At 40.2% G+C, this 15,830-nt stretch overlaps 1 protein-coding gene across 1 annotated transcript; it reads right to left on the reverse strand.

Annotated features, from left to right (window-relative positions):
* Positions 1-9,234: 9,234 nt before the first annotated feature.
* LOC115726349 (probable pectinesterase/pectinesterase inhibitor 51) lies at positions 9,235-11,477 on the reverse strand. Its single transcript, XM_030656181.2, is given in 4 exon segments — positions 9,235-10,192; positions 10,430-10,778; positions 10,780-11,224; positions 11,226-11,477. Coding segments are annotated over 4 exon segments (1,659 nt in total). The 5' UTR covers positions 11,405-11,477; the 3' UTR covers positions 9,235-9,506.
* Between the last annotated feature and the right edge of the window lie 4,353 nt (positions 11,478-15,830).

A 15,830-nucleotide genomic window follows, 5' to 3' on the forward strand; every position in this document is an offset into this window, starting at 1 on the left:
CCTCGAAACTGTTTTCCGACCAAAAAAAAAAAAATACAAAAAGGAAAAGATGTTCCTTTTATAATGGGAAACGACGACAATGGTAGCTAAATGTCGCTTTTAATTATTCCAACATGAACTTTAGATTGATGTGCGGTATGATCGATAACTTTTTAATTTATTTAATATAATCTCGAGATTTTTGGTACTTATTTAATTTAGTTTTTAAACTGTATGAAAATATTTAATCTTGTCCATGATCTTGATTTAATGGAACAACAATGTTAAAAAATTTACATATAGTTCGGGAGCTATATCGAATATTTACTAAATATTTTGAGGTTATATTGAATAAATTAAAAATTCATGAGACCACATTATATATTAGATTAAAGTCCAAATATCATATTGAACAAATTAAAAGTTCGGAGATAACATTACATATTAAGTCAAAGTTCATAAACTATTTGTGTAATTATATATGTCCACTTAACCAATGTCCAAAATACTTATTTAGCCTATTAAATAAAGATTTATCTATTTTTCAAACAGTAATCATACGTGACATGGAACTTTTTGGTGCATTCGAAATGGCAACTTTTTTTTTTTTTTAATTAATGCTTTTCTTCTGGGGTCGGTGTTGCTACGCTTTACTTATGGCGGGGTTCTGGCTCTTGGCGTTCATTATGCTTTGCTGGTTTCGCCGGCCACGCAAAGGACATTCATTTTTGCGGCTAAAAATTAGGTTAAATTTGGAGTTGAGGAGTCTAATCCAAGGCAGGCATAATGATCATTATGAGATGGCCGATCCATAGATTGACTAATGTCATCGTACAAAGCCTAAACCACAAGGGATTTGCACTTAGGGAGAGCCGGAGGTGCCACTATTGGTTTTGTGTTGGGCTGTTGTCGCTGCGTTTCGAGGTTATCATGGAGTGTCAATGAGTACCGGTATCGGAAAGGATGAGTACTGTTCTAGGATAGACCTTGGAATCGGACTGGACCGATCCTACCAAGCCGGGGTTCTTGTTCCGTTTTTAGGTATGGAACCAAACCGAACCGATCGGAGGAATCGGTCCCGACCAAAGAACCAGGTCGAGAAACCCGAATTTCCTCATTTTAGTTTTACCTTGCATTTTGTATTTTTTGTTATATCCGGCATCCACCCCTTGTAAATAAGGTGGTGTTTTACTTAATTTGTCCTTTCAAAGAATGAAAAAAAAAAAATGAAACCACAAAATAAAGGAATTGGCCAGTTCGCGGATAGACCCCGAAATCAAATTGGGCAAACATGGTCGGGTTTAGAGTCTACAAGGTAGGTTTCAAGTTTTAAAAATTGGGAACTAATTCTGTTAGGGTAGGTTCTAGGTCTGAAAACAACCTATCCTAAAATAGCTCAACCGTGAATAACAAAGCCCATTTTCCCCAATTAAAAGAAAACCCAAGTTGGTGTCTTGGGCCTCCGACTAGACAATGTGGGACGGGCCGAGACGGGGGGGCGAGGCGAGGCAGGGCGGTGACCGAGAATGGGTTGTCTTCAGCCTGCAAGTTCGATCCTGCAAAAGAGCCCGCCTTGCTCAAGAAAAAGAATTGCACTCGCCGGTTATCATCACCTTAACAAGGAAAACAAACGAAGGTACTATGAATGCAAACACAAGAGCCGTGATCGCTCTCGCATTACAAATCATTCAGGTGTGGCTCGTTGCTACGTCCCAATCCCTATTGAGGTTGAAATTAGAATAAACTATTACGCTTAAGAGTCATTATCTATTATCAAGGCGCTTTTGCGAAATTTTTCCTTGAGCTTTCCAAAAGTATGAGCTTCTTTCACATGATTTCAAATGATTTAAAATTTTTAATTTGACATACTTGTGATGATCCTAATGTTAAAAGTATTGGGGTGTGGTTAATACTTCCCATCGACAAAAAAAAACGGGGATATCAAGGGGGCAGTATCCTCTGGACATCGGAGAGCTTTTATAGTTTAAGCTCATTTTTTTTTTATAGTTTGGGTTTGGACATATGAATAACTACTTGTTATATATATTTTTTTTCTTGTAATTGAGTAATGTAACGAAAGGTGCAATGTGCTAATTATAATAGAATCCTCTGCTAGACATAGCCCTCATTTAAGGGTGAATCGGAATAAATTTTATGTCGATTTTTCTTTCTCGCTTTATGCTTTACTTCGTTTGTAGTTTGTGCCGTAAATCCTAATAAAAAGTGCCGAGTGCCTCTTGCACATTAGTTTATGTTAATAAAAATAGTACTACCGCTTGTCGATATTATGTTTTTTTTTTTTTGTTACTTGTTAGCATCATAAGGGAGCATTAGGGCGCACATGTTAACATTTTTGAAGTAGAATTTCCGCTCTAAAAGTGCTTCTGAAGTAGAAATATCTTTGGTAACATAGTTTCTAGGGCAAAAATCTGTTTAGTTATGGAACTTAATTTTTTATTTCTGCAGCATCCTTTTGCTTCAAAAGTAATTTTGAAACCACTTAAAGAGTAAAAAAAAAAAATCAACTTTTCTCCTAAAGCAAAAAAATTAACTTTTGCTTAGGAGCATAAGTGTTGCTATGAGCGCCCTTAGCATACACACTTATCCCAATTTTTCTACTATTTCTAAATCAAGTGTATAATTTTCATTTGTCAAAAAAATTAAGGGCAAAAAATTTCAAACTCTCGTTGACTAATCAAATGGATTTCCAAACTCCTTGACTAAACTTCGATCTCTTTTGACAAATTGCTGCAAAAGATCAATTATTCTTTCAATTAATTGTCACATCCACTGCCTTACCCACCACATGGCGCCAGGGACGGGGAGCCACAGCCACTAGCGACACGTCCGTACACATTGCACGTCCTAAACCTCACATGCATCGTGAGACGTAAATGCTGACTTTATGGACATTTCTCCCATTTACATAACATAGAATAGAAGATTATTTTTTGGATTAGTAGTCAATAAGTAGATGTGTCAAATTGATGGATCGAATTGAGTATGATTCAATCTATATTGACCAGTCTAACATCTTTTGATCCATATTTAATTATCCATACTCGATCCGATCCGCAACTAACTTATACTCGACCCGATCCGTTTTGAATCATATAATCAAAACACACTAATATTTTAAGAAAATCTATACAACTAGTTTAAACTACTTTAAACTCGTCACATATATGTGTCACCAGAGTGAAAACTTCACATCAAATAAAAAAACAAATAAAAAAATAATAAATTAGTAAATAAAATAAAAAATGTAAAAAATCTATAAATATAAATACGGGAAATTCGATTCACCATGTGATGATTTAGATTTTTCAGAATCTACTGTTGCAAACTCTCATTTTTCAAAAGAAGTTACTTGGATTATCATAATATTAATGATGATAAAAAAAATCAATACGTATCTCCTCACATAATGACTTTACGACAAGCTTTCCTTTCGAATTCTCAAGCCATGTCCACTAGAAATTCAATAAAGACCACCCGAAATAAGAACGATCTAGAGAATTATACAAAAGTTCTTAATTTAGTATATTTGTGCCAATTCGGTCATTTTTTTTTTTTGCCAAGTGAGTTTTAAACTTTTTGTATTTATGCTAATTCAATCCGTCGGGCCAATTTCGACCGAAAATCTCCGATAATGACAACTTTTAATAATATTTCAATTTTTTTAAATTTTTCTTCCTTTTTTTCTTCCCTTCCTTTTTCCTCTAGTCGGTCGCCAAGGTCTTGCGACCGACCAGAGACCAAAGTCAGCCTAGCCTAGCCACTGGAGGATCTTCACCCATTATGCAACAAGTCCATCTCTGCAAAACACACGCGAGCGCGCACGTAGAGGAGGCGAAGTAGGAGGGGATATCTTCGTCCTCGGCCTTGCCGGTGGCTAGGTGAGGTCGACCTCGTCGGCTCTCGCCTTTGGTCGATCGTCGAGGTTTGGCGAACACTCGGAGGAAGAAAGAAGGGAAAAAAAAAAGAGAAAGAAAAGAAAAAAATAAAAAAAATTATACCAAAATATATTAAAAATGGTCCACGTTAGAGGTCGGAGTCCATGCCGGTGATTTCCAGCCGATGAATTAGCACAAATACCATAGATGTATAGCACTCAATTGGCTCAATTGACAGAAAAATATTTATAATTGATTCGGTACAAATGAAATAGGTTTAAAATTTTCTTTTTAATAATTTTGAAAGATGAGCAAGTGCTTCAAGAGTATTAAATCAATTATGAAACCGATTATCGAGCGTTTAACGAAGGGTCACGTCAAGTGGTGCTCCGAAAAGGTCAAAAGCGTTGTGGGGGAGGCAGTTAAATTTAGGGGCTACCCAATTGAAATCTCTATCTACCATGGCAAAGCCAATCAATGCGCCTTACCTGCTCTTTCGAAGTGGTTGAGAATCGAAAGGGGTTCAGGTTGCAATTTCGTTTCGCTATGTACCTACTCTCCTCTGCCCTTTTGAAAATGCTAAGGATGTGCGGAGGCTGTTGATCGAGTTATTGATTTGAAAGATAAAGAATGGAGGATTAGGAGATTCCACATACAGCACGATTGATTAATTGATTGTTGGCATAACAAATTTCCCTAACCCCTGACCGTCGACTTGAACCGGAAAAAGATCGAGTCGGGGCATGATTGATTCCGATCGGCAACTTTAGGTGATTGATAAAGCTGATGAAAAGTTTAGAAAATTACCAAGTGTTGGAGCCATGAGCAGCGGAAAAATGAAACTTCGTTAAGTCGATCAAGGAATGAAAGCTGAAGTGAAGATCGATGAATCAATAACAAGACGAGCTTTCAAGTCACGAAACCAACAATTTCGGTTGCAATCATAACGACTCATTCAATTGTGAAGCTAGCACAATCACCAATTCGTGGGTCCGTAAATCTTGATAGCCACAAATGATAATGGCCGAGAAACATAGGCTGTAATAACTGTCAAAAAGAGGGGTTGCAAGCCGTGGAAGAAACTGTCGACATGGGGCAAGTGATAAGGCCATGATCGTCGAGTGATGGGTCTTTTGATAATTGCTTGTCAAACGTGTTACGAAATTCTAGGAGTCACGTAGTTTGTTATTTTATTTCATTGTAACTATTGTTATTGTTAACCGTGACTAGTAACTATAAGTATTAGAATTGTAATTCGAGCAAATGAGGGCAAAAAAATAAAAAAAACAAACAATTTTATTTTTTTTTTTTTTAAAACCTTTCTTTTATTTTTTTTTTTTCTTTTTTTTTAAAATTTTTTCTTACACCCCCCCCTTTTTTTTTTTTTTTAATTTTTTTTTTTTTTAAAAAAAAAAAAAATTTTTTTTTTTTTTTTTTAGAATTGTAATTCGCCAAAAGTGGTCACGTAAAGCATGTATGAAGATATGAAATCTTAACGTAGTTATAAATTAATTAATTTCAAATGAACTATCCCTACCGGGGTCGCCGAAAAGCGTAAAAGGAAGATCCCGCGGCGACGTATTCATAAAATCAAAGTCCGGCTTCGACTAAGTTCCATAATTGATGGGCCAATCCGCCGAAAGTTTTGCAATGCACCAATTTTAACGCTTCCATGAAACTCGACCAATTGACCCGTGAAGATTTTTCTCCAATTCCCAAATGTTCACGACCAAGAAAGGCATCTTAGAAAAAGCAAAAGCCCTATGCGATACGAGGTCCCCTCGTCTTGTCACACCTTTTGGCTGATTGGGAGAACTTCTTCTGTCCTTTTTATCCCGTGATTTTAGGTAACGGGGTCGGTCTCGGTCTCGGTCCGACCGATTGAAGTTGACGTGGGACAAGGGTCCCAAGTGGAACGGTCGTTCAGGGTGAACATGTCATTGAGACGGCTCACCCGATTGGGAAGGGAACCCACGACTCCGCCATGCCCTTAACACAAGGTCTAGCGTCTCGTTCACTATTTCCAAAACTTGCGACTTATGACTCGTTGACACTTGGGACACTTTAGAGAAAGTGTTGGGACGGAAGGAACGGTACAATGTCCCTGTCAATTTGCACCGGTGCTCCTCCTGCCATCGGCAATTTCCTAATCTTCCATCCGCATCTACGAAACAGATACTAGTGTCCCGATCAATAAATTATTGGCCGCGAAATATCCGGTGCGGCGTTTGGTGAGCCGAGAATGTAAGATCAATTTTTTTTTCTTTTTAAAGATCATTCTTAAGGACAGTACGACAAATTATTGGACCCAAAAGAATAATTTTAAACTTTGGAAACTAGGAAAAAGAGCATTAATAGAAATTGAAGAGAGAGAGAGAGAGAGAGAGAGAGAGAGAGCTTCTTATTGAGAATGCTTTTAAGGGATGTGACTTTGTGCTTTGGCTTGATTTACAACTCACGATTCCATTCCTTTATATAGGAATTGGATCTTACAAACGTCCGTGACGAGAATTCAATGAAGAAAGCCAAAAAAAAAAAAAAAAAAAACCCATACGCGATTATCAAACTCCAAAGGGTGTTTTGCTCTTCTAGATTTTCCAACCGAAAATGATTCTCGATGTTATTTTTCAACAAGACATCCTTTGCATGCGCGATTTGGATTGTTAATAAGAGGCATATCCGTGTCACCATCTTTTTTGGGACTAATAATTTTAGTCCGCCAAAATTTTAAATGACCAAATCGAAGATGCCATAACTAGTTTGCATTTTTCATCACCACTTGAAAGCTCAAAAGATTCTTCGTATGAAAAGTTAGAGGGAACATTCGATTCTTCGTCATTTGCACCTTCGTAATCAATTTGTTGTTTACACCTCTGATGGTGCAAACTCCATTTTCAATGTAGATTTTTTGACCTTTTTTGGAAAGTTGCCCAATGCTCAATAAATTCTAAAAAAGTTCTGGTACAAAGTAAACATCTATAATGATAACATTAGTACCATCTTTTGATTTGATATTAATGTTATCTTTGCCCATTACGAGAATTTTTTTTATTTATTCCCGAAATTAACTTCACCATGAATTGTCTCGTCCAACTACGAGAACAACTCCTTAGTGGCCAGAAATATGATTACTACACCCAATATCAAGGTACTAGATGTTTCGATGTCCACAGTGCTTGAGTTGTCCTTCTTGCATGCTAGCACTATGTTTTCCTCAACATCGACGGCATGCATCTGTTCTACCTGTTCATACGCCACCTTCGCTAGGCATTCGGACTTGCAATGTCAGAATTTATTACAATTAAAACACTTGACCTTTGATTTGTCACATGTTATATATTTTCCAATGGACTTCAAATTTCCACTTCTGCGCCCTCGATTAGCTCCACGACCTTGGCCACTTTGATAGCCTCCTTGGCTTGTTTGAGTGACCCAACTTTGTAATGCTTGCTTGGGATTCGAATTGACAGACTTTTGATTCATTCTTTGATCATGCGAGCACAATGAACCCACCAACCGCTCCATTGTCATGGTTTAACACAACTTGCCCTTCCTCGATCGCCACGATAATGTAGTCAAATCTTTCGGTCAAAGACCTCAAGATCTTTTCTACGACTTGATTATCTTGGAGTTCTTAACCATTAACTCTCAATTGGTTAACAATGGTATGCACACGATCAAAATACGTTGAGATTGATTTAGAGTCATTCATGCGTAAAGACTCAAAATCTCCTTGAATTGTTTGAAGTCGCACACGTCTAACACGATCATTGCCTTGGTAGGATTGTTGCAAAATATCCTACATTGCTTTTGCAGTCTCGGTGCTTGATATTTTTTCAAATATCTTTTCCTCTACGGCTTGAAAGATCACAAACAATGCTTTTTGATTTTTCTTCCGGGACTCCGATAAAGAATCTCTCTCCTCCCTTCTTAAAGCATCGAATGCTTTGGTATCGGCCACTTCGGTGTAGCCGTTCTCCACTAGATTCCACAAATCATGCGATTTGAAAAGAACATTCATCCGGGCGGACTAGTTATTGAAATTTCTTCCATTCAACTTTGGAAGTTGTAGTTGAACGGAACTATTGAACGCCATTTCTAGCTCTGATACCAAGTGTTGAAATCCAAAGAATAATTTAAACTTTGGAAACTAGGAAAAAGAGCACAATAGAAATTGCAAAGAGAGCTTCTTATAGATAATGCTTCGAGGGATGTGGCTTTGTGCTTTGCCTTGATTTACAACTCACAATTCCATTCCTTCATATAGGAATTGGAGATGAGAACTCAATGAAGAAGTAAAACAGCCCCATACACGGTTATCATAGGTATAAATTAAACACATATCCTTAGTAAAGAAAAATAAGCAGCTTAATCTATCAATGCATCTTGAAGTCTTCACGCCTCTTCTTTAATGCTTGCAAGCTTCTCATCTTGCAACCGACGTGCTCAATAAATTTTATATTATTCCAACACAAATCTCATTCTCACACTAGCTCGTACAACGTCTAATTTAGCTCGGGCATCCAATCCTTCGAGCATACAAAACACTTCATCTTCACATTGGATCGTACGTACCTTAGTTTAATTTGGACATTCAGTCCCTCAAGCAATACAAAACAATTCAGTACAACAACTGATTTCGGCATACCATAATCTCATTAGAGGAACGGCATTAACTCCTGACTAGTTTATGTGTGAGAGGCCAACCCCGCCTTCAAATATCCTCTAAGATGGTATCATTCCACTCCTAGACTCCTAACACAAGCATCATGGTGTCACTCATACAAACCGGTTGTATTATCTCTCTCCACCCCAACGCCATGAAACTCTGTTCTTCAACTCACAAGAGTACAAGAAGAATTCGGTCCGTGACATTAGCCAATGTTCAAAAGAGCCATTTCACATCCTTTTCAGGGGGAAAACATGACCTACCCATTCCAATCCCGGAAGCTTTGTGTGGCCACAAATGAATGAACCGATCATTACGGTCCTTTCATCTTTGCCTGCAAGTCAAGCAAGACGCATGCGCTACCCCGCGTCACCAAACCAAATAGTCCCATGCTCCCACTACCAAGTGTTACCAATCTTAGTGGTCGGTCTGGTGCCATCGGAACAGATAAATATAGACATCAGCACATCACGCCATAAAAAGACAACTTTTGTAGTCATGGATAGCGTATGTGCTTGAGTTTACATGGTACAACCCCATTTGAATCATTGCAGGAACTTCTTTGCGTGCTGCTGTCTTCATCCAATTGTAGGAAAACAGAAACCTTCAAAGTCCATTCCTGCTAGAGACACAAACAGTTGCATCCAGCGATCAAGAAACCAAAAGGTGCCGTAGAAGAAAATGGTCTACAGAACCAAACACTGCTGTCTTGCTCTATTCATGAACCCAACACATCCTTCAATGGACAATGTATGTAATTCCACTCACCCAGGTTGTTAACTTGATCAAATCAGCCGATGCCACTACTTGATTTAATGAAACTAAGACAACTTTGATAACTTTTCATGTACATCGAATGGGTGAGACCTGCGGTGTCACGGGTTCGAAAAATTTCCCCATCTCAACTTGTCGCTAGGCTAGAAATCTTGATTTTATTAACTTTCTCTCTCTATCCTCTCGGATCAAGAAGATGTTGGAATCCACTCATCTCCTTGAATGAAACTCTTCACCGAGTAGGTATCGACGTGTTCGGCTGGGACCTGACTACTCCACGACACTCTGCTCGACGCATCGGACCCTGGCCCGGTGTTCTTGAACTCCCCGTAATAGAGTGTCTTCAGGGCAAAATTCCCGCTCCAGGGCATCCAGCCCTGGGGCGTGATCAGGGCCTCAAGGTTGCACTGGATGAAAACCGTCCTTGAGTACTCCTTCCACGGCCTCCCCAGGAAGTTCTTGTGCTTTTGGGGATTGCTCCGGTACAGCGCCATGTACTCCTCCGTGCCGTTGACCAAGCAGTTATTAAACACGAAGCCCGTCGACTGCGCTGGGTCAGTCCGGCCATGGGCCGTCACCGCATTGTTCTCGCCCTTCTCGGGCTTGACCTGCCGGGGGCGGACCAGGATCTGGCAGTCCTGGAAGTAGGATGCCGAGTTCCCAAAGATGAAGTCCACGTTGCCCTCGATGCGGCAGGACTTGTAGTACTGCCGGAGGGAGTGGGCGTAGAGGGTGTCTTGGTTTCCTAGGAACTCGCAGTTCTCGACCACCGAGAAATCGCTGTCCGACCGGAACGCCACTGCCTGGTGGGCATCCGGACCCGCGGTGTTCTGGATCGTGAGCCCGCTCGCCATGAATCCGTCGCCGAGCACTCCTGCAACAAGTTTGTCAATGCTAATCAGATTGGGCAGACTTCTACGACAAAGGCTGGTTCATCTTTCATGAAGCTGAACCAGAAAATTATCACTCGCCAGCATGAATCAAGAACAATTCCTATTAGATCTTGTCAGTGTCCAAGGACTATTAAGAGGGCGAATCAATAGTTAAATACCAGAAGATTGCTTAAAAAATTACTATTAATGTGTATTAAATGCGGTTGAAAAAAACTCACCAACGGTGGCAGTGTTGTAGGTGGAAATCCCAGGTTGCCCCACGTTCGACGACCCCGTAATGACGGTTTTGCCCATGCCGTCCCCCAAGAAGACGACGTTCTTCTTCTCGAACGGAACCCTGACCGTCTCCTCGTACACCCCTTCCTTGATGTGGATCACGAACCTCTTCCCTGCGCCGACGTTCTGCGGCGCGGCGTCGACGGCGTCCTGCACCGTCGCGTAGCACCCGCCGCCCCCGTCCTTGCACACCGTGGCGTCCGCCGTGAGGCCCGGCGGGACCCCGCCGTCGAACCCCAGGCCCGACCCCCCGCCGCCGCCGCCGCCGAGACCGTCCTCCCAAAACCCGTCCTCGCTCCGTCGCCGGCGGCCTCCACGCGGCGGTGTCCTTCCCGAACCGGTCGAGCGAGACGAGCATGCTGAGGGCGTTGCTGGTCAACATCGTCAAGGTGTCCAAGAACGCCATGGTGCGGTCGACCTGGCTCGTGTCGTTGGCGTACTTGAGGGCCGACCAGCAGTCGTACTGGTACAGCAGGGCGGCGGAGAGCCAGGCGCGGGCGTCCTTGGTACGGCCGCCGGGGAGCGCCTCCCCGGTCGCCGACTCCGTACGGCGGCGGGAGAAGGTGAGGACCTCGGCGCAGTTCCTGGCGGCGGTGGTGCGGTTGATGTTACCGGCGGAGGAGGAGAGGATGGAGTCGACCATGGACTGGGCGGAGGCGAGGCGGTCGGAGGAGATCTGGATGGCGGAGAGGAGGAGGTCGAGGGAGGAGGGGGCGGGGGGGGAGGCGGTAGGGCTGGGAGGCGCAGAGGTCGGGGAATCTGGTGGACTTGCAGGCTCGCAGGATCTCCGGGGAAGAGGAAGAAGGGGAGGAAGGGGGCTGGTGGGGGAGGCGGGCGGAGGCGGAGGCGGAGGCGGAGGGGGAGGGAGAGAGGAGGAGGGAGAGGGAGAGAAGAGAGAGGACGAAGAGGGAGGCCATGGAGACGAAGATGAAGGAGGAGGTAGTAGGCTTGAAGGAGGAGGAGGAGGAGGAGGTGGGTTTTATAGGTGATCTCTTAGAGGAGATCATGGCGTTTATGGGTGGATGGACGATGGTTCAGTGGGACTTGGAAGGTAGTGGAATCAATGGTGGAGATAATGGGCGTGATGTTGGTTCACGAGTGGAATTGGAGTCACGGGTTGGTTCCTTTCTTGGTTATGGAATTGGAAAGCTCGCCGGATTCATTCACTGTTCAATCTCCTAGAGAGAGAAAGACGGGTCGCCGGAGTTCTTCGGTTGCAGCGTTGCAGGGTTATCGGGGGTTTCGCCGTAACAAGAAAACGAATCTGTAACTTCGGTTCTTCCCATAGCGGAACGTAGAAGGAAGAGTCTGTTTGAGTTTTTCCCCCTTTCTTTTTGCCAAATTCTTTTCTTTTTTTTTCGGCATCGGAGATCGACGCTCTTATTGAAAAAATGATGCAATGTGAACTCTGTATTTTTAAGTTTATTAATATAATCCATAAATTTTAGTTTAATGTGTAATTTGGTCCCTAAAATTTCAATTCATTCAATATGATCTCCAAATTTTTGAAACATATTCAATTTAATCTCATGAATTATAAGAAAATGTTCAAAGTTAATCCTAAATTTGAATTAATGCAAGCACTATATTAATCATCTTTCTATGATTCGGAGATTAAGTTGAACATATTCCAAAAATTCGGGGATCATATTGATCAAATTAAAAGTTCAGAAACTACATTGCATATTGAGTTAAAGTTCGATAACTATATTGGTCAAATTAAAAGTTCGGGTACCACATTACATATTGAATCAAAATTCGGGGACTATCCGTGTCATTAACCCTCGTTCCTACTTTGTTTCCAAATACCAAATCTATTCTATGGCTTGTACATTTGAGATTTCGTGACTTAACCAACTAATTCCATAACAAATAAAAGTTAGAAATGATTTTTCATGATGAAAATTGACATGGAAGTCTATAAATGTTAAGTATATGTTATTTATTAGGATTAATGCCACGAAAACTTTCAAACTAGTGCACTTGTGACAAATTTATCCAAAACCATTTTCGTTGAGAGATAAAGGAGTAAATTAATTTTAAGTTTTTTCACGTGTGCACTTTTTAATAATTGTAAAAAATGAAAAGAAGAGAAAAGAAAAGAATGATATTACGACTCCTTTGTTTCAAGGTGAAGTGTGAGGGGATACAGAGCAGATACAACTCCTTTGTGAAGTCAAGTAAGAGTGTTTGTGTTAGGAATTTTGGGATGTCATGGTTATATCCTAGGGGACCTCTAAAGATGGGTTTGCCTTCCGTGCGCAAATATGTCAAAATGTGATCCTATCTGCAAATAACTATCATGACAAAGCTAGATTAGTTATCGTGTTAAAGTGAATTGTATGTCTCCTTCAAGGGACTGGATGTCCCAATTGAATTAAGTGTGGTACAATCACTTTTGAGGGTGCGATTTTTCATATTGTTGTTGGAAAGGATCTATCGAGGAAGCCTAGCCCATTGTTCCCATTCATGGGCGCCACACGGGCTTAAAGCTTTCGGCCCATGACACTAGTATACCTCATAGACTTCCATTCATCATCTCTCTTTATTATTAGAAGTTTGGTAATGATAAAATCGAAACATATCACAGGTGGAGTATAAATTGTACGAATCGCTATAACCAAAAGTGAGGATCCTAGTAAGTTATAGTGATTTCAATTTAGGCAATTCAATCATAGTTCTTCCAATCGACTTGATTCCATCTTTGAATTAATGGGTAATTGCTATACGGAAGTCCACTCTAAGTCCATGGCATTGGCTTAGTTAACAGACGGAGTTTTGCCTAAAGATTAGCGCGAAACATACGTTCGATTTTCCGCCCCGGAAAGTGCAAATAATTTCACGTTTGAGCCGCTTATCCGATCGAGCTCGTAGCAAATTATACTTATGTAGGTTATTTTGTTCACTTGTTTTAAGCGGTACTTCACTTATTTTTGAGAAATTATTCGGTGATTAGCGAGAGATCACCATGTCATCAGCTTACGTGGCATGCTTGCCTCACTCAAATAATGGCACATGTCTGGTGACGTGGGCTGATTGGAAAAAAAAAAAAACTAAAACCAATCCTTTCTTTTCTCTCTCCTCTGGCAGCCGCAGACTGAAAGAAGACGTGCACAAGCAACATTTAATGCTCCCATTTAAACTCTCTCTCCTCTTTTCATTATTTTGAAGGGTCTCCATTTTACGGGTTTTTTTCAATTTAATTTTTTTTATAAAATATTTACAAAAATATTTTTTAAAAATAAATATTTATGGATTTGGGTATCTCGGCTTGGTTGCTTTAGGTTGGGCTGCCGCCGGCAAGCCCATCTCCTTTTTTTTTTATTATAAATTTCTTTTTTAAGTGTTTTAATTATTTATATTTATAATATTTTCATATTTTTTAACATGTTTATATTTATTTTATTTATATTTTTTTGGGCTTATCTTTATAACATAATTAGTAATAATTAATACAAAAATTATTAAGATCTATAATTCATAAATAATGTTGTAATTATGTAATTAATTGAAAATATTCACATAAGGAAAATCCTCAATACCAAACGAAAAGAAACCCCAGCCGTAGTATAAAAAATAGAGCCCAAAAAAAATTTTTGGGGAAAAAGCCGGGTAATACGACATCCTGCTATGTTTTCTTGGGAACGGTTTTGAGAGAAAATCATTTTCCATTAGTCCAAGCATATATGTGTGTGTGTGAAAGAGAGAGAGAGAGAGATCTTAAGTACTATATAAACATTGCAATAACGCTTGTACAACACAAGATTCATCGGAAGAGTTTGAAGAGTGATGAAGAGAAATTTCGGAGAGTTCTTCCTTGGTTTAGGCGAAAATCGTAATACGGGTCTCTCCCTAGTTCATCAATTCCTCTTTCAACTAACTCTAGCATATTAAAAGCCATAATCAAGTGCCAATACGTCCAGTTGCTAGTGCTACAAATAAACCGCACCCAAAAAGTTGAAAAAAATAAACTAATTACATGATAATTCAAGAAATAAAAAACATGATTAGCGATATGACTCTGATAATTCAAGGAAAACAGCATTTTTTACGGAAAAAGCCGGGCTTTTTTGTGTGGGAAAACAGCCGTTTCCTTGTCAATTTAATTTTTTTCCCTTTCGATATTAAATGAACCCTCTCTTCTCATCTTTCAATCTTTTAGCGATCGAATTGCATAATTACAACATTATCTATATGAATATTTTACCAATTTTATATTATGAATATTTTCAATTAATTTCATATATTGTTAAATATGTCTTGAATTTTATGTACGTTTATGACCCGACCCACATATTTTTGTGCGCCCAAAAGGGGAGGAAAAATTAAAATTTTGTCAGACGCGAAGAATTGGGCCAATAGGCCCTGGATAGCGAACAAATCTTTGCAAAAGATTTGGTGTGGTTTGGGGCAATGCCCCGAATTTTTTTTTTTGGCTCTATTTTTTATACGTGGTAGGGTTTCTTTTGTTTGGTATTGGGATTTTCCTTATGTGAATATTTTCAATTAATTACATAATTACAACATTATTTATGAATTATAGATCTTAATAATTTTTTGTATTAATTATTACTAATTTGTTATAAAGATAAGTTTCGAAAAAAATATAAATAAAATAAATATAAACATGTTAAAAATACGAAAATATTATAAATATAAATAATTAAAACACTTAAAAAAGAAATTTATAAAAAAAAAAAAAAAAAGGAGATGGGCTTGCGTTTGGCGGCAGCCATGCTAGCCCACCAGGCCAGCCGCTCGGCGGCCCAACTGTCTAGCGAGGCCCAAATCCGTAAATATTTTTTTTTTAAAAATTAAATTGATAAAAAATCCCCATTTTACGTTCTTTCTAGTGAAGGACAGCAAAGACCAAGGCCACATCCTCTCTTTCTTTCTCCGGCACCTCCCACCGCCTCCGCCTCCCCCCAAAGTCTTCCCCGGTCGTGGCTGCTGCTTAGGCCTGCTCTGGCACGTCGCATCCCCCAAGAGCCTCGCCAGTCGCAGCTGTTGGGTGCCAAGCCCACTCCGCCTCCGCCGTCGCCTCTTGAGCCCAATCGGCGGCTACGATTCATCAACTAACTCTCTCTCTCTCTCTCTCTCTCTCAGGCACTCATGATCACGCCGACGGGCCATGGACGGCGCCACATCCATGGCTGTTTCCTACGTGAAAGTGGTAGGCACAGATAATGGCTATTGGAATGTTTTCTCTGTTGATGTGGGGCTGCTTTTGGTTTTATTGTGGATGGAAGAATAATCGAGTATCAAAACCCTCTGTTTAGTAGAGCGTTGGATTAGCAGATTTTTGACAAAAAGGAAGTGTTTGGTTTTTCTGAGTTCTGATGA

The sequence above is a fragment of the Rhodamnia argentea genome, chromosome 1 (genome assembly GCF_020921035.1).
Source record: "Rhodamnia argentea isolate NSW1041297 chromosome 1, ASM2092103v1, whole genome shotgun sequence".
NCBI classification, from domain to species: Eukaryota; Viridiplantae; Streptophyta; class Magnoliopsida; order Myrtales; family Myrtaceae; genus Rhodamnia; species Rhodamnia argentea.